The 19,413-nt window shown below is 47.7% G+C and overlaps 1 protein-coding gene across 1 annotated transcript in view; it reads left to right on the forward strand.

Moving 5' to 3' along the window:
* TASOR2 (transcription activation suppressor family member 2) overlaps window positions 1-19,413 on the forward strand; it is a 43,991-nt gene that overhangs the window by 5,825 nt on the left and 18,753 nt on the right. Inside the window, 11 exon segments of the mRNA XM_050906106.1 lie at window positions 4,944-5,054; window positions 5,057-5,088; window positions 6,601-6,696; window positions 8,264-8,336; window positions 9,719-9,810; window positions 10,736-10,840; window positions 11,063-11,184; window positions 11,848-11,948; window positions 13,581-13,684; window positions 16,520-16,592; window positions 16,705-16,779. Of these exon segments, the coding sequence (XP_050762063.1) occupies window positions 4,944-5,054; window positions 5,057-5,088; window positions 6,601-6,696; window positions 8,264-8,336; window positions 9,719-9,810; window positions 10,736-10,840; window positions 11,063-11,184; window positions 11,848-11,948; window positions 13,581-13,684; window positions 16,520-16,592; window positions 16,705-16,779 (984 nt within the window).

Below are 19,413 nucleotides of genomic sequence, written 5' to 3' on the forward strand. Positions count from 1 at the left end.
GTGGGGTTCTCAGGACTCTGCAATACACAAGGACATGAAAGTCTGTGTTTCTGAGAATTTCTTTATTACAAATTACTAGAAAACTACTATTAGTAAAAACAAATCCATGCATATAGAAATATATGCTACAAGTCACTACAAAATTACCACTAGGAATGCAAGTGTATATATATTAAAGAGTAAAGCAAATATATGTATGTTACAATTTATTACAGAATTCCAGCTAGTGAAGCAAATATACACTTAATGAACCTTTCCCTATGTGTGCAGCTATAAATATATTATGTGAGGTTACCAGTATGATACTCATGAAACCGCTCCCAGGAGTGGGGCCGATCGGCGATGGAAAGGTCTCATTTCAAAGATGATCCGTGTTACCAAGTCCAGAGTCAGCCAGATATCCCCAGCGAGGGTCTGGTCTGTCCGGGAGATCTCATACAGGGAAGCTCTTGCAGAGAAGCTCATTTTGGGTAGGTAGCAAGTTACTTTTTCATACCTTTTTGGTGTAGATACATAAATGGGCATAGGACATCAGTTCCCAGAATAGTTGTTGCTGACTTCTGTTTTCCTGGAAGGTCAGTTCATTATCTCAGTTTCTTTGTCCTGCCAACTGTTCCCCATCAAGGAGGTTTTGGCTGAGCTTATCAAGGTTGTCTCAGGACTCCTGGAAAAAGAGACATCCTTCTTTGTCAGTATGTTTACCAGGTCACCTTTGTGGCTGCTCTGTCAGCAGGCTGTAGCTAAAAAGTTTGCAGGTGAATAGCTGGTCAAGCATGTAGTACCATGGGTTTTATAATGCAGAGTTAAAAGGGACAGTTCATATAATTGTCATAATAATTACTACATGCTAGAGATAATTAGAAAGTAAAACTAAAGAGCGAGAGCAGAAAAATCAGTATGGGAGATTATAAAAAGAAGAGAGAAAGTGGACTTCAGCAGGGCCAAAGAAGTTGGGAGGATGATCTTAAGGAGTGTCAGCTGGCAGTACATGAACTGTTGACAGTACGGAGTGGCATGTGGTGGTGCCAGAACTGACACTGCCAATGATACCTGCTGATACAGCTCATACTAACGATGGGACCAAGCCAGGAAAACGGGGGAAATCCTGACTGAAGAGAGGCAAGATGGAGAAGGGCTGTGGGAAGGGACCGTGCAGGAGCAGCTGTGCCAAGGACAGGTCGAAAGCCCCGTAGGTGAGCAGCGTGGCTGTGTTCAGTGTGCATTGACCACGCTGGGTTGCAGACTTTTGGAGATTTGACAGCATTCAAGTGTCCGCAGCAAGTGCTACTAAAATTTTAAGGTAAAAAAAAAAAAAAAAAAAAGACCGTGAACAAAAGCAAACCTTTTTCTCTGTACAAGTCTGTACAAGTAAGTGGTTCGAAAGCCATGGGTTTTCCTCCTGGGCTGACTTTGGAAGTCTCTGCGTGGTGAGGCCATCCAGAGGTCACATGAAAATGGATGAGCCAAAAGAGGATCCTGGTTTTGGGAAGTCTCTTGGCCTCGGCTGGCCCTCCTGATGGGCATCCAGTGCCTGCAGGAGCCCCGAATTGGAAAGGGGAGCAGAGGCATGCAGCTCCCTGAAGGCATATGGGCCGTGCATGTCTGCCGGTGGGGCACATCTGCTCAGGCTGGCTTTAGCCAATGCTTTGCAGAGGACAGAACAGGGCAAGTCAAGACATTTGCAGGTGCGATTAGGGAGGAAGGGTCAAAGGAGCTGGCTTTAAGTCTAGAAAAGGAGGAGGGAGTAGGTTAGCAGCCTTCCAAGGAATGCAAGGCTTTTGGAGGATGACTTCTGCACGGCCACAGCACGAGGGAAAGATCAGCCTTACTTGCAGCGTTGGCAACTGATGTTAATGGCTGCAAAGGTGACTTGTTATCAGAGTAGGAATCACCAAGACGGGCTGTGAATCCCCTCCCCAAGGATTTCAGGGCGCAGATAACACCCACTGTGGGTTCAGCGGGGCCGTGCTGGTGCAGAGCTGTGCTGGGTTTCTCCAGCTCTCCTCCAGCAGTCGGTCCTGCGATGCATCTCTGCTCTCCGACTGACCCCGTGCGAGAAGTCGGTCCCGTTCCCTGAGGATGCTGCCTGGTGGTAGTGGCATGTCCAAGCTGCTCAGAGGGGAACGGACACTTTCACTTTTACTTCTGGTTTAGGCACTTTCACTTTCGCCTCCTCACAGCGTGCGCAGAGACTGTCAAGAGCCCTCTGCTCCCGCAAATGAAACCTGGATGTGTCAGGGGTTTGCATGTATTTGTGTGGGTTCCCACTTCCTTAGGGTGGGAACAGATCTGAAGGAGCCTCTTAAATCTGAAAGGGGAGATGAGGGTCACAGCAAGCTGCTGGACTCGGTGCCGCGCTCTGTGATTGTTTCATCTCATGTATTTATGTATTACTACATAAAACTTTTTTTTTTTCCTTTTGGACTTCGATTTTTACACTGCAGCTGAACTTGCAGGGAGGAATAAATGTTTGAGTTATCACCTGCAAAATTGCTGTTTATGTTGCATTTCCAAGAGCTTCCCAGGCTTTTTTTTTTTTTTTTTTTTAAAAAGCCTTTAGCTTTTACCCCTGAAAGATACTGAATATCCAATGCTTTTGCTGATTTAGCACGCCGCACCCTCAATACGTGTTCTGCACCCGGAGGCGTTTTTAACCCCATAATCTCTCTTTGTCAACTCGGTGTCTCACATACTCATTGTGGAAACACACGACAGGCTCTCAGCTCGCGCGTTTAGACGTGGCCTTTCTCATACTCCAAGACCCCGAACTTGTCGATGATGCAGAGTTGCAAGACGCTATCAGCAGGAGGAGCAGAATATCACACCCTGAAAAGTGAGATGGTTTGGAGCAGTAGCTGTGAAATTAAATAGCACCAGCTGCAGTCCTGTGCTTTTGGGACGTGAGGAGCTGTCGAGGGAACTGGGCTTGTTTAGGCTGGTAGAGGAGATGCTGAGGACGGGGCTGTCACTCTTTGGAGGATGACTCCGGACACAAGCGTTGTTGTCGTGCTTGGGGCAGGAAGCAAAAGGGGACGTTGTGTTTGGTCCAAGCCTTTGAGCGGAGCTGTGAGCTGGGATGGAATTCCCTGATCTGATTTCCGTGGAGGAGTCTGAACTCCCTGACTGCTTCACTGAGATCCACAAGATGCAAGAGACACAGACAAAGCAAAATGAAAGACAAGTGAGGAAAAAAGTGAGCAAACTTAACATCCCTTCTTATCCTCATTAGGCTCAAAGAGAAAAAACTAATACTGAGAGGGAGCTGGAAGACCTCTTTATTTTTCATTTTTCTGTGCTCGAGAGCCAAGTTGTGTTCACATCACCTGAAAGTGGGAGGTTTAGAAAGTGAATACAAGAGGGCACAAAAGACGTACATTCCCCAGAGCGAGGTTAAGAGAGGCAAAAGTTCTTTTAAAGACTTTCTTTTCTGTGCTCCCAATTTCCATTCCCACCTGTCCTCTACATGCTTTTCTTAGAACCATTTTTAGAGCCATCTTTATACTGTTTCTCCCCGCTTTTTGCCTTGTCTGGATTTGTCTTTTGCTTGGCACAATGCAGACGCTGTCTCCCTTCCCCTGTTAAGCCCCGTGGTGTGGACTGGCTGAACTGGCTTAGAGCAGTGTAGCTAAATGAGTTTAATACACGCAATTTGAACTGTTATTTTTCCTGTTCCTTATAATAGGTCCTTTTTTGGCCTTGAGTAATTTGAGAGGAATAACAAGATTTGTGACATAGGGAATGTTTCTGTCTTTTCTTCTTCTTTTTGAGGGGAGGAAAAGAAAAAAAGTAATTAAAACTTAACCTTTAAAAATAGGAGTCAGAACCCCAAGCAGCTATCTTGCTCATCGCCAGAGGAATGTGGACCTCTTAGAGGTTAAAACAAGAACTTATCTATTTATCCTCAAAAATTTCGATGAGGTTTTTCTTAGAGAGCAACCAGCATGCAAAACCTGTTCTTTGGGTGAGGTTCGGCAGTTTTACATTTCTTTCCTTGTAGATGACTGCTTTATTTTCTAAAGTTTATGGGTCAGAAGAAATAAACCTTTTCAATGTGTCTATGTTGCAAACTCACCTTGGGATTTGAAATCTTGTAGCTCATGAATCACCACCAGTAATGAAGGTTTTTAAATGTGCAACAGAGACTGAGCCCAGGATTTGCTGTGTTTCTAAGTGGCTGCTTTATTTAATATTTGGATTTTAACAGCTGCAAGAGCACAAATACTGCAGGGCTTTCCTTTGTTTCTGCATCCGTATTTAATTTGTCAACTGCTTTGGGACCTCTTCTTGGTGGGATGCTGTTGGGAAGTGTTTTACTGGGATGTTTTCCTTTGGAGATGTTGAGAGAGTTTGAGCTTTGAGAAAGCTCTGCCCATTGAGGCTTTGAAGGAAGACGTGCTCTCATGTTATTGAAAACCACGTTCGCTCAAGACCTGAAGATATTTATAGAAAAACAGATAACCCCGAGAAACTGAGCATGCACCGAGATTTTTCCCTCTGCGTAGACGTCAACTCCCACACCCTAAAAGAGCACGCAACAAATCTGAGTAGCTTTTTAGCAGAAGAGAAAACTCTGACCTGCTCAGTGTAAAGTTAATTTACCACCAGGCTTTGCTTCTGGCAGTTGCTGTTGATTTCTTTTTTTTTTTTCCTGTTGCAAAGGAAAAACTTTAAGGGGTCACTGGCAAACAGGGGGCTCGTATTCCTCCTGCCGAAGGGCAGTTTAACTTGCGGACAAAGACTTGGGGGTTGCATGGGTGGAGGGGAGCCGCTGCTCCCAGTGGGAGCCACAGAGCTGATCTGCTCCATGGAGATCTGGGCTTGATAAATGAGGCCTGTGTGTGGTGAGTCACACTCAGCTGCCACCCGCCTCTGCTGAGGCCCCATACTCATCTGGGGATGCCCAGAGTTAATATTTGCACCTGCTTTGTGCTTCCTTCCTCCAGGTTTTCATCCGGAGTCGGAAGAGTCGAGTTCCCTTTTTCAGACAGCGGTTTCGGTGCTGCAGAGCTCCTACTTGGACTCTACATCTCAGAACGGTTTTCAGTATAGCCAAGCATTCTGGTGGAAAACGATGTTTTTCTAAGTGAGGTAAGGCTGGTGAAGGAGCAGGGTGTTGCTGGCAGCTCGGGAAAGGGTGGCGTTTCTTTGGGAGCTGCGGACATCTGTAAATGCTGGTTTGTTGGCAGGTCTTGTCTTTGCAGCACGTGGCTGATCTGCCTACCTTGTAGAGCCCCATTTACAGTTTCTGACTGAAGGGATCCTTTTCTTTGCTTTCTTGCACTTCTTCCTTCCCAATCTGATCAGGAAGAAAAGGTCCATTCAGCCAATGTTGCCAAACATTCAGCAGCAGTTCCTGGAGCAGGCCTTTGGGCCAGGTTGAAATCCTGGTTTGATACCTAGCAGGAGAGCTTTAATGTTATTGTACTTCTGCTGATTCACAGCAAGGCAGATTTCTGTGTGGTATTTCTTTTATCTGCCCTCACACGTGTGCAGGCACCAATTTTAACCCCGTTTCCCTTTCTCCAGCTGACTGGGGCATGTAGGGAACCACTTTTAAAGTGCCTTCATCCCTACACTCCTGCTGTCATTGGTGTGGAAGACAGGCTGTCTTCTCTGGGGACTGGAGGTGACCAGTCTGCTTGTTGTCATGAATTAAATAGAGCTTAGACATTTTGTCTGCCTAAATCTGGGATAGTCACTGTGGAGCTGGATAAAAAACTGGGAAAGCAGGTATCAAGTCATTTGTTGATTTACCTGTGAGTTCTAAAGCCAAAATAAGCAAAAGCAGTGATGAGATTGTTTTCTTATCTTCTAACCCTGTTTAAAAAGTCCCATCCTTCTGCAACTTCTTTTATTAAAGCCCCAAAACATCATGGATTCAGACCCAGCTCTGTTTGCTTCCGTGATGTTCTCCCTGTCTGCACTGGGAACATGCTCTGCTTTAATTATCAGACAAAAGAAACTGGATTAATGTGTTATTTGTCTGTAGCCAAACCCTCTGAGCTGTAGTCGCATGATAGCACCTGCCCTGTAGTCAAATAGTCTAGGCTTCCCTGATCAGTGGAGAGAGAAAAAGAGAGGTGCCTCCAAGCATCTCCCCTTCTGTAAGCATCTTTTCCATGGCTGAGATGATTTGTCTTCTGATGGTCGTAGCTGGCTACTAAATGTGACGCTCCACCAGCCCACATGCTGCTCAGTGAAACAAGCTCCCCAGTAGCTGCCAATATGTGGCAAGAGAGGCAAGGTGGAATAAGGCTGGACTTCCCTGGGATGAGCACAGTGTGACACTGTGGGGCTGGATGTGCCTGCTGTCCCTTGGAGGACGTTGAACATGTTCTGCTGGGGACAAAGGCAGAGACAGACAGACAGGCAGATGCATGGATTGGGGGTCTTGTGGTGGGAGACTGGGTGTACACGTGCCTGGGGGAGGGAATGATGTGTGGGGACATGAGCTGGCCCAGCATCACCTGGCTGCTGCCAGCTGCCCCACACTGACCACGACTGGAGGTACTTGGGACACGCTGTACTCGCACCACAAACACATGTCACTCGGCTCTGGCGTGAACGGACTAGAACAAAGTGGTGTTGTGTCTTCTGCAGCTCAAAGCTTTTGCCCAAGCAAAGGAAGCCGCCGGGTACAGCCAGGAGGAGCTGGAGGAGACCTTTGCATTTCTCCTGTTTGATAATGAGGAAGAGGTAACCTGAAATGTTTATTGAGCTTAAGAAGTTTGATGCCAAGTGCATGCACATGTGCTCCGTCCCACCAAAGCCCAGCAGATCTGTTGACTGAAGTGTCCTGGCTCTCTGTGCCCTGGTTATCAGTGCAATTACTACTGTATAAATAGTCCAGAGCAAGTTCTGAAAGCAGCTCCTAGGAGGTTTTAGTGATGGATCTTATTTTGCATCTCTCCAGTCAATTACTGTTTGAGATTTGGCTGCCTCCTTTGCCCTCTGCAGGGAGACAGAAGGAGTCTCCCTTTGTCCCAGTGGATTTGTGGTCAAGTACAGGCAGGTGAAACCTTTCATGTACGCTTAGAAGAGAAAAGTGCCTTTGTGACAGGAGTTTGTCAGGTGGTTTTGGGCGAGTTCCCTTGGTTTTGCCAGCTAGGTGGAGAGAGAGCCTGACACAGCTATTGGGAAAGTTATTCCTGCCCATTTTTCACAAAGATGCTTTTAATTTTGTGAAGAGTTTGTCTACACAAGGATGCTCAGGGAATCTAGTGGGAATTGACTTTTAATGTGATTTAATGATGCCATGCTAAATCACGGTAGAGATGGTTTTGTTCAGAATGAGAGTGGCCTGAATGCTCTTTAGTTCTGTTCAGTTTGGATTGAGCTACAGCAAAATAAACCACATACAGTCTCAGTTTGGGTACGGAAATTGTCCCGCTTCGTTTTGGCTGTTTGAGATTTAGCACAGTCTGCGCCAAGTGACTGAGCTCCTTGTACAGACCCTAGGAAAGAGGGAGCTCTCCAGAGGACAGTTGGACCTCGTTTAATGCAGGCATCTAAAATCCTTGGGCTAAATCCCTCTCTGGAGGTGCCCCTCCCTCTGTTGTTCACAGGAGGGGCCTAGCTGGCTAGTCTAAGCTAGACACTTGCCTTTCAGGAGGCAGAATTTAGGTGAGATAAGCCCAGTATTGCTTATAAAGAGGCTGAGTACAGTGTGGTTTGCTTTTATTTCTCACCCATAATGAGTTCAGACTGCTCCTATTGTCGCTCTTTGGTCAAATATACATTTGGTCCTTGCACACTTTGATGAATCTGCTTTGGACATGGATTAAACCAAAGCCGGTGAGATGCTCCCAAGGCAGTAATTGTGCCTGTGGAGCAGTGAGCACAGAGTAGCAAAAGTCCTTTGCCTTCAGGCCAGCCCCGTTGCATTTATTTTTCCACAAAGTGCCCATGCAGATAAAGAAAGTGCAAAGTTCAGCCTTGTGCTTGCAGTGGTTTCTGGAGATGCTGGATTTCTTCCAGATTTTTCTAAGCTTTTGCTTCCACGGAGGTTTTTGTAACAACACTTGATTAATACAAGTATTTAGTATCTGAAACAACACATTTTCTTCCTGTTGGTTCTTCCTGTGGACATTGTGTTTAGTTTTCTTTATACCGCGGGTGTTTTGGGACTGTAACGATCTGTAATTGACTTGCAGCATGTTTTCCAGTTGCAAGTATTTTGCCAACTGTCATGCTACAGATTTCAGTAGCTGTGTCCCTTATCTTTGAAAATAGATGGTAAAAGAGGTTGTCTCTTCTTTTGAAGGCAAAAGAGGTGTGTCAGACAGGCCTCCGTGTAAACAGCAGTTCTATTTCCACACTTGGTGACCCAGCAAAAGGTAAGATTTCCATTCAGAGAACCAAGAGACCTGTTCGCTGTTCTCAGGGTATCAACTCCTTTAAAAACAATAGCAAAAGCCCAGACAAACTCCTGATAACTGCCTTGTTATTTACTGCAAAGATCCATGGAAACTCCCGTGTTTCTTACGTGGGAATCTGCATTTGTTTGGATCAAGCAGATAAGGGTGGGATCTCCCCCAGGGAATGTTACTGTCTCTTCACTTCTCCATTTCAGGCTTTTTCTCCCTTGTTAATAACAACGTTTGTCACCAAAGCGGCTTTTTGGCAGCTCTCCCCACCAGTTTGCTCTTCAGAGTCTGTTTGCTGAGCTTTTGCCACCAGTCTTGTTAATAACCGGAGCAGATCGTGACATGTCGAAGCCCTTTTCAGTCCGTGCTTGTTCCTTGCCCAAAGATCTGGGGCCTCAAGATGTGCAGTGCAGGACACGTTACTCAAAGAAATCCTTCTGCCAGAAGCAGAACGTCTCCCAGTGCTCGTTCCGCAAGCCTTTGCAGGCCAAGACACCTAATTATTGAACAGTCAATGGCAGTGAATGCAAAACCAAGCAAGAACTGGTTATTTATCTGGGTGTATATGTTAGTTCTGACGGACTGAGATGAATATTATGATGTGTCTCTTTGTAGCCCTTCCCCTGCCCAGTCCCTGTTGCCCCCCGCCACGTACTTCTCTACCCATCTTGTCTACAAATATGAAGCAGGAGTGAAGAGCCAACACCACACCCCCCAATAAATCCACATATGATATGCCCTGAGCATGGAGGAGGGATGGGAATAAGCCATGTCAGAATAGGCCTTGTCACAGGGTGGAAGGTTCATGTTGGCATCTGGGACGCTGAAGGGCCATAAAGAGCCAAGGAAGGGGCCTGGGAGGGTCTATGCCATGCCATGGGCCTGCTCTCGTGCCCTTGCAGTGTGTGTTCCCCACATATAAACATGTACGTTACCTTTGCGTGACTCCAGACTGAGCAAAGTGTCTGCCCCACTTGCAGTCTGACCTGGAATCCCTTCACCAGATCTTCATGTAAGAGACAAGCCCTTGCTTGGTATGTTTTCGTGTAGTGTGGGCAAAACTGACATTAGCTGGGCTACTTCTCCTAGGAGAAACCCAAGTTAACTCCTTTCCTAGAGCTGACCCTGAAACATATAATGCCGTTCCATACAAAGCAGTCAAAAAAAGGGAAAAGAGTCAGAAAGACTCAAGTTTCACCCTTTTTATGGCAGCAAGTGCTGCTCTGGTTTGCAGCACTGGCTCTGCAGAGACTCCCATTTCCACAAGGAAGGTCCTCTTTACAGGGTTTTTTTGGCAATCAGCTTTACTCAACAGATGATTCACATTATCTTGCATCGCTTTGTTTTCGCAGGGGTTTATATTTCCAAGTATGCAGACTGTCTTCATCCGAGACCCTGGTATCATGGAAAATCAGGCTATATTGTCATTTGTAAGCTAATTAAGGTAAAAAGTCTTTTTATGTGGAATGGTTTTCAGAAGCTGCCATACAGTGCAAGCAGTTTTTAAGGAGATGTTGGTGCCCATAACTGTGGTGGAGTGTAAAATCAGCTCTGTTGAGAGCTCGTCGGGATTTTTGACTGTGGGATGTGTCAGGCTAGAAAGCAAGAGATCCAGCCGGGTTTGACTGGTGGCCTGCAGGGCAGCAGAGGATGCAGCGGACCTTCCAGATTCCACCACTGAGATCAGAAGTTCCCCATAGGGTCACCTTTTTCCCTGGACTCTCATGCGTTTTGGGGGTTTGAGGGGGGAGCCCTAAGGTGGCTCAGATCACAGCCCCATTCTATTCCTCCATGGGGCTGGTGTGTGGCCGCTTTCTCCACTCCGCACTGGCTCCTGCTTTCTGTAGCTGGCACCGAAAACACGCTGCTCCCGTTTGCTCTCCTGAGCAGTGCAGATTTGTCTGCCATGCTGAACTTGGCTGAGTCAGGCCCTCATGTTTGGAAGGACACAAACGCATGCAACCCCCTGACAGTGGTGGGGCTGCCAGCAACACTGTCTTTGGGGAAAAGGAGGATTCAGAGGTCTTTAAAAGTAAGTTTCTGCGAACAATTAATGTGTATTCTTTTTTTTTTTTTTTTTTTTGGTAAATTTTCTGGCACAGGGGAAGGTCAAGGTGGTATCTGAGAACTACACAACCAGCTATACCTGCCCATCTCCCGGCTATGACTGCCATGTCGCCGTGAGCAGAAACAACATACCATCAAACACCAGCCACTGCCAGGCCTTCGAGCAGAGCCAGGTATCGGTTTGCAACAGGACTGTGCAGACAGCTCGCTTGCGGGCTGCAGGGGAACACAGTGCTGGCCCAGGTGCCTCGCTCATTCCTCACCTTGTTTTTTTTTCATCTGTGTTTGCCTTCTCACCCCAGTATTACGTGTATGAAGTGTCCGATGGCAGCACTGCCGAGCGGCCCAGGCAGATCTGCCCGTACATAGTCATCGCCTGCCAGTACAGGGAGCCGAAGGAAATGCCCGTCTTAGATATAGAGAGCCTGTAAGCAACTTGCTGTCGTTCCAAAATACCCAATCACTTTTGTGGGCTGTTTTTCCTTTTCCCATTGCTAAATGTTCCTCTTTTTCTCCCTTTTCTCTAGACCTGAGCTTAATCACAAAGGTAGGAGCATCTGGTGGTTGTTTTTGTTTTATACATGTGCCTTTCTCTGTTTGCCCTCCTCTCCTCTCCTGCTTTCTCTGAGCCGTTCTCCCTTTTGCCTGTAGCATTGTACTGTCCATGGAGGGGGCAGCTCTCCATCCGGGGCCAGCTTTTGTGCAACATCGCCCTGAGGACCCCATACAGCTCCACGATTCCAGCCCAGCTGTAAGTTGCCCCTTTCTCTTCTTTCTGTGCAATTTGTGGAGTGTGAAGCGTTACACCTTTGGGTGTCTGTGTACCAGCGAAAGCCAGTTTTGTCTCTCTGTTGGGCAGCCAGCGGTGCAATGTCACAGCAACAGCTGGATGAGGCGATGAGATCAGATGTGCTGGTTTCAGGCCTTGAACTGCAGCTGGAAACGGCTGTATTTTGTCATCTCTCTTTGTTAACTGCTTTGGGATGTTTATTCCAAATGAATTATTCCTGCTTGGGATTTTTCTCCTTGTGAGAAGTGGGCTTCCTGATGGTGCATGTACGATCAGCCAGTTCTGTTTACAGATGGGCATGATGGCAAATAAAGCAGTGAGGTAACTAGCATTCAAAAAAATGAGATATTTAAAATCTTCAGTAGTCAGAAGCCAACCAGCAGGCAGCAATTTGAAACAGCCAGGGACAACCAGTAACACAGCCACCAATATCAGTGTTTGGAGGTGTTTACAAACAGGATCCTCAAATCAGCAAAGTGCTAAGCAAGCTGCACCTTCTCCAGCCTTCTCCAGAGCTGCTTTCTCTGGCTTCACAGTGACAGGACAGCCAGGACTCTTTGCAATGCTTAATCCAGAGGGCCTTTTATGCTTGTGGTCTCACCGTCTGCTGCTTTATCCCCACAGGCCTCCCAACCTGGATATTAACCATGTCATGGGTTTGTCCGACTTGAAGAAAAAGCTACCAGAAGCTGCATTTGGGAAAAGAAATTACATTGAGAATGAAGGTGAGTGCAAAACCCACCAGCGTGATGAGTAACGTGCTTGTGCTGTGCCATAGGAATTGCCACGGGGGGTCAGAGCTCAGGTCCACGTAGCACTGGGTCTTGTCTTGAAGGGTGGCTGATTGCAGATAAGCGAGGAAAAGTGCCAAGGCAGCACAGGGATGTTTTCCTGTCCACGCTTTATATGGTCTCCTGGTGTGATATAATCCTCTTCCCAAAGCAGCCCTTTAATCAGCCCGTTCCTGGGACGGGACAGGACAGGGTGGGAGACCCTGTTTAGAGACCTGGGCTCTCATCCTGCAAGGTGCCAAACATGGTGCAACTGAGAGTAAATGCAGGGAGACAAACTTTCCCCTTCTTACGTGATCTCCCTACGAGGTGAGGGACACTCCACCTCTTGGGGTCTGACCCAGTGTCTCCTGCATCTGGGCAGATGGGGGTAGCTGCCAGCGAAAGCCAAAAGATGTGGCTGCCTGCAGTAGCCTTGGGTCACAGGTAACCTACTTGTCACTTCAAGGAGACTGACAGTGACAGTGAATGGCAGTGTGAGAGGGGAGAGGACTCCAGAAACCTTGGGGAGAGGCAGGGAACGCTCAGCAATCAGCAAATAAAAGCACATATTTAGGGAAGGGAGAGAAGGGCTCTACTGTCCCCTTAGTGGTGCTAAGAGATCCCACTTGCCTATAGTCAGCCACTCTCTGTCCTGGTCAGTGCAGGGTGGGGAGGAGGGGACCTGTGTCTAATTACACTTTGGGGTTCATACTGCTGATTGATTTTTGGGTTGGAGTTTTGACGAGCCTGGCAGCTCTCAGCCCCAAGGCGTTGAGCTCCTGCTGGCTGTGAGTGGCTGTGCATTTGCAGCGGACACACAGTTACTGGCATGGATAGAGCAAGTTGCACATGGAGGGCTCTGGATGTGATTTGCAGAAGCTCCAGGTGCGTTTCCATGTCATCCGGCACCAAAATAAGTGTGGACTGCTGCAGTGTTGCCTCCCATCTGTGTATCAGCTCTGCTGAGCCAGGTTGGAGCAGTGATCGGGCCGGCTGACAGCCAGCCCGTTTTGGGGGTTAGCATTCAGCTTAGAGTGCAGATGGACACGGGATAGTGCCAGGGCAGGAGAGGTGGGGGGAGGCCACAGCAACGCTTGATGAAGGTGCCGTGGAGCCACAGTCTTAAGATCGGCTGGTGAAAGAGAGGAAATACTTGAACAGAAGAATTTTGCTGTGAAATTCAGAGGGGTGAGATGGGTCCGAGATCTTGCCTCTGTTAAACTCCTTTGGGGATCAGGGTGTGGAATAAGGATGCTCCACAGCAGGGGAGAGTATGGCATGTTAGAATGAGATATTTCCCTCTGAAAGGCTCCCTGTCTCTGTTGAAGCACACAGCATTGGTTAAATTGCTTTTGTTAGCTGCAGAGATAAGATAGGAAACATCTCCTGTGAACCACGGGTTGAAGAGGAAACTCACTGCGATATGAGTGCATATACCAGCTTAGGAAATCTTGATACTTTTTTTTAAAACCCAGTGCTTCCACCAATTGCACATCCATCTTCCTGGTACAGGAGCACTTCTTTGTTCCGAGTTCATGCAAGAGGCACTATTTCAACATCAAATTCTCTCTCTTTTGTCTGCAGTCTGCTTTCAGGGTGTTTACTTCAGTCTGTATGAAGTAGAAATATCAAATAAGGATCAATATAAAATGGATCAGTTAGTAGAAAATCTAAAGGAAAAGGACTTGGTAAGTATTTTAAAACGTTGTCGTTCTGGGAGGAAAGTGGCCTTTTAAATGATCTCTTGAAACTTTTGGTAACACTATTCACAGATTCTGAACTAATACAAAATGGAATGATTTTCCCTGCTTTAAGTATTATTTTCCTGCTTTGTTATTCTCAAACATAGTTTAGTCTTTCTGTATATAAACTGTTAACTGAAGATTACCCACTCTGAGCTGGGAACTGATTTCTAGGGTGAGCATGCCCTGCTGAGCAGAAGATATTGTACCAGGCAGACCTTTTCTTTGGCTATGTTTATGCCAGATGAGATTATTTTATTGTCTTTATTAATGATTTCCCCCCTTGCATTGCAAACAGCATGGTGGACAAGGACTGCAAGGGGATCTGATATATTAAGAAAGCAGAAGCAAAGTCCCCCAGTGCCAAAATGATAATTACTAAGCAAAAGACATAAGCTGTCACGTGCTTGCCTTTCTCCCTCATAGCTGAAAAATAGCCCCCACTCAGCTAGATACTCACAGTTAATGCTGCCGAAACTTCATGAGCTTCTGGGAGCTCTGAAGATGTTGAGATTTATCCTTTTTTTTAATGGGGAATTTCCCTTGCGATATATTATCTGATAGGGCTTTTTTTTCCAGCACACTGGGGTCTTTTTGTTCCCAGTGTGACTGTCACGTCTCCTTGTGACTCCAAGGGATAAACCTCACCCCTGTGGAGCGCAGCACCTGCGTCTCTGCTGGGATTTGTGGTTGGGTTGGGTTTGGCTTTGCTGCTGCTGGTTGCTCTCTCACATCTGATGCTTCCTGTAGAGTCATGGTTGTAAATTCACGGCTGCAAACTCACGGCTGGTTGGGCATATCCTCCCCTCACTATAAGTTGGCAGCGGCCCATGAACTGCCTGGAAGTGCTGTTGCTGTGCAGCGCTGCTGAAGAGCTGCCCACTGATGTGCAGCTTCCCACATGTAACGTACCAGAGCAAGCGTTTGTTGTGGATCCCTATAAGAAAAACACTCTGACTCCCTAAAATATTGATTAAACTATCTTTTATTGGTAACAACATGAGAAGAAAAAAGGGGATAACAAAGACAATCTTAATGTCCCTTCATGTGCAGGTAACCCTGAACTGTGCAGCATCAGTTGGACCTCTGGTTGGGGCACAGATCTGTCCGTGCTGCAGCTCATCTTGAGGTTCCCAGAATCTGAAGGGAAATATCTATGCTATCCCTTTTTTCTTCTGCTGTTCTCACCAATACAGGATATTTTAATCAATACTTTACAGAGTCCAAGTGCCTTTCTTATTGGGATCCGTGACAGCAGCTTGTTCCGGTGCATTACACCATGTTTGCAGCCACTGAGGATTGTAACATGCATCCTGCCAAGCCCAGCAGAGCTGGGCTCGCTAGAGGGGTCGGCAAAGATGAGATGGTTGAGTTGTGGCCGTGAGCAGTTTGGTATTGAAAGCCCTCGAGCATCGTTTCCTTAGATAGATCTGTCAAACTGGATTAAGATATCTCCCCTATTTCAATGAGGAAACAGTCACAGCGCGTTTTGGGTGTGCTTCTTCCCTCCCTTTAGCATGCTGTTGAATGGGCCATGGGTGAATCCGCTTTGGCGGCAGCTCCCAAAAGTGCGAATGAAAAACGCCCTCCGTCTCCTTTCCCTTTCAGTGGTGCGTGGGGCCAGGCACCCACCTTGTGCAGGGCCCAAGTGAAAACGAAAGGGTGGCTGGGGGTAGGTGGGGTTGCCTGAGGCCAGCTGTAGTCTTCTGGGTGCTGGGTGATGTCTCTCAGCTCTGTGTCAGGTGGCTGCTGCCTTATGGCTTGACTTTCCTCCTCACCTGCCTGAAAATCAGCCTGTCGGTGAGAAACCACAGCTATTTCATTGAGCTGGATTTATGCAGCAGAGATGCTGGCTCTTATCCCTTCTGCTCTGCTGGCTTCAGACAACCAAAGCAAGGAGCTACTGTTCTGAATAGTGAATATTATGCTGAAATTGTTCAGCATTTCCAAAGTTGTTCTGTTGTCCTGGAGAAATGAGGCTGTGGGCGTTAGTCCAATCCTCCGTTATGTCTGAATGTATTGAATGGGATCAGTGAAGTTTCACAGAGCATTAGAAGCCCTGGGGTTATTCAGTTCCTGTAAGTTTCCTGAAAAGATGCGTCTGCATGGAAGAAAGAGATCCAAATGGGTATCCCCACGGAGGGAAAGGCCGTCCAAGCCAAGCCCTGTGACGAGGCATCAAGCAACACCCAAACACAAGAGCTCGTATCTTTTTAGACATGGGGTCATCCAGCTCTGAGACAGAGTTGCAGGCGTCTCTTAGACTCAGCAAATTTTTTCTCACATGTTCATTGATACTGGTGCTGCTAATAAGCAAGCTGCGTTGCCTGAACTTCAGTCAGGCTTGTGGCTGGAACAGTTGGTTGTATTTTGTCAGATGCTGGTGTCCAGCTTTGCTTTCCCTGCTGGGAAAACCTTCCCCTTGGGCTGCAGAAAGCAATTCCTGGCTGAGACGCCCAGGAGTTTTTGAACTGAAGGGACTAAAATTGCTAACCTTGTTCATTAATTACAGCTAGTTTGGCTAAGCATATTTATTTTTTATGGAACAGATGGGAGGAATTTGAGAGCTGAATAACAAAATAAATGGAATGCTTTTGGTTACAGATCCCAGTTGACCCAATGGCATGAAACAAACAGTGTCCTTCTCAACAGGGAATGAGCTGGTGGTGTTGGCACACGCTTATCGGCAATCAGGGCTTGTTGACGGTCATGCTGAGTGATATAAAGTGTGCTAAGGAGGAAAGGGAGTGGTTGCTCTAACTTTGTATGTGTTTGTTATAGGCAATCATCAAATATTTACAAGATCAAGGAGTTCTTATCCTCCTCACGTCCTCTGCCTTGGCACGAGATGATGGTAAGGCATGGCTACGTAGAAACCAATATCTGTGCTTAAACATCCTGCTCTGTTTTAGAGATGGAGGGTGGGCACCCTCAGTCTAAACAAAACCTGTTGCTTTCTTTCATAGGGTTTGATCCCAAGGAGCCCGTCAGCCTCCTGGCCCTGTTTCTGTTCACCTCATCCCGGTCGGTGTGCCTGAGAGGTAGGGAGGTTCCCTTTGCTGGCTTCAGACACTGTGTTTTGGGTGTGGGATCCTCACCAGAGGGTCCTCCCAGACACGTTCCCCTTGAAGAGCTCATTTCTCTGCTCAGAACCACCTACAGCTTTAGCGCAAAGGGTGTTAAAAGAGGAGAGAGAAGTCCCAACTCTAGCTACGCTGCATTTTAAGCTGATCTAAACCAGGTTCCCTGCCTCGCCCATTCACTGCACATCCTTGCCCCTTTGCAGGAAGTTGATGGGAGTGACAAATACTTTTCTCCCTCTCAGTCAATTTTCAGCAGCATCCACTCCCTGATCTGTCTTATGTATGCACATGGGAGTCTGACTCCTGCAGAGCCTGGCTTACGTCCCTGAAAGCGTGCTGGAGCCGTGCTCAGGGGGGTGAAACGACACACGGCACTTGCTGGACCCTGCGTGGAGCTGATGTGATTTGCTAAACCAGCAGGAAAAAAGCCTACCCTAAAAAATAAGTGAATTGTTTTCTGCTGAGATAACAAGTGAAAATGGGCTCCGTGAAAGGTCGCTGCTGGCGTGGGGAGGGAGAGGAGAGGTGGGGAGGGGCATTGCTCCCTAAAGAGCAGCGAGGGTTTGGAGGTTCAGCCGTATTGTGTGACTTCTCTGCTGTGGGGTGCTGGTAGCGGAGTTGTGACGACTGGTCAGGGTGCGTGACAGGTGAGGGAGGGAGGCAAGGAGATGGTGTTGAGCAGAGCCACAGTGCTTTGCTGCCATCAAGGAGAGTCACGGCTCTGGGATCTGGGAGGTGAATCCAGGCTGTTTGCAGCCCCAAAACATGCTTCTTTTCATGCAGAACAAACACAGAGGCACTAAATAAGAGAAAATAAAGATTGCACAGTTTGAACCTGCAGATCTCGAAATAAGAATGAGCTTCAACCTCTGTTGCATTTGCCTCAAATTTTCTCTGTATCTGTTGGCTTTTTGCTGCACTGTCTGTGTGGAAATATTCACACTACAATTTCCTCTTGCGGACATAAAGAAAGTTACTGCTCTGCCTCCCCTGGACAGCTTCATCCGGGCACCTCTCTCACTGCATCCACTCCACCAGTAATACTTCTAGCCTTGCAGATCCCCAAGCCACATGTAAACAGGGGCCTTTTGCTCTGCATAACTTCTGGCTTGCTTTTTGTTGAGTCATCCTAGGGACAAGCCAAGAGACTGTTTATGCCAGCACACACTGGTATTTCAGTCTGCCTCTGTGTGAGTGATGGCTGGCATTGCCGACAGAGCTGCACAGGACATCTCCCCTCCCCGGAAGACAAAATCGGCAGAAGAGCCGACAGGACCCGCCGGCACATCCGAGCATGGATTGCTTTGTCTTTTTTGGTGTTTAACCTCCAGCTATAAACTTTGTCCTTCAGGATCCGCATACAAAGTGGGCTTGTAAGTCGGGTGAAGACATGATGGTAACTTGGCAGTGCAGGGTGCGAATGTCTGATGCCTGAATTCAGTCGACCTAACTTTAAGGACGTGCTGGAGGCTGTGTTAGCGTGGCAACTTTTCTAGTTTCTTATCTAGGTGTAGGAGGGAGGCAGGCTCCTCCTGAGGCAGACTGAAGATCCAAAGTGCCAGGTCAAACCTGGGATCAGGTTGTTGCTGTGACGCTTGAAGCAAGGGCTTGAAGTTGGGTGAGGTGAAGGGGAAGAATGCCTGGAGAGCAAACCGGAGGTGGAACTGACCGCCCAGATATTGAGATCTTGCTGACCAGCCCCGCAACAGGCAGAAAATACCCTCCAGAGCAGAGGATCTATTCGTGAAAGGCTGACTGCGAGCACTGTGTGCTGGGGGAGAGGAGAACGAGGCAAGGAGGTATTTATCTTGAAGAGGGTTATTGTGGAAGAAGGTGGTGGAGACAGGAGAGGGCACCAGGCGTAAGGAGCATCCCAGAGCGAAGACAATGCAAGCAGCTGGCTGGTAGGAAGGTGTGGGGCTGTAGCAGACGTTGCCTGTGGCTGGTGTTGATGCTAAAGAGGAGGCAAAGCCTGGGCAGCCAGAGAGCAGCTGGTGGCAAAGCGAAGAGGCAGGGGGAGAGGATGACATTGAGTAAACGCTCAATGTTGTTACACGTCGTGATCTGAACGCTGATGGCTTCCAGATATTTTCCCTCTGGTGCCAGCAGGACTCCTGCACATGCTGTGCCATTCTGCCTATGCGAGCGGCGTTACCCCAGCCAGCCCTGACTGTCCTCTGGGTCCGAGACCTCTTCTCGCTGGGATTATAAACCCTTTTTCCTTTAGGGCTTCTCCTTTCTATGAAGATAAGCAGAGCTGTGCAGGGGTTTGGGGTTGAAAAGGGACAGTCACCGAAGACGGCAGGGGAGATGCAAAGAGAAAAGGAGGGTGAAGGACGGACACGTTTGAAGTCACTTGGCTCAGACTCGAAGCATGAATAATGTTTCCCATTTTGAAACAAGCGGCCTCTGAATCTGTTCCTTTCCTGTCCAGACAGCCGTCGGGAGGAATGTAGGGCAGGCGTAACAAGCCCGCTGTGCAGACGTGCCGCAGCGTTCCTGAGCCAGCAGCGGAGGCAGGCAGCTGGGAGCCGGCTCACGGGGACGCCTGGGCTTGCCGGTAACAAGGACCAGCGTTGCCAGTGCAAGGCA

This window comes from Gymnogyps californianus, chromosome 1 (genome assembly GCF_018139145.2).
Source record: "Gymnogyps californianus isolate 813 chromosome 1, ASM1813914v2, whole genome shotgun sequence".
Taxonomy (NCBI): Eukaryota; Metazoa; Chordata; class Aves; order Accipitriformes; family Cathartidae; genus Gymnogyps; species Gymnogyps californianus.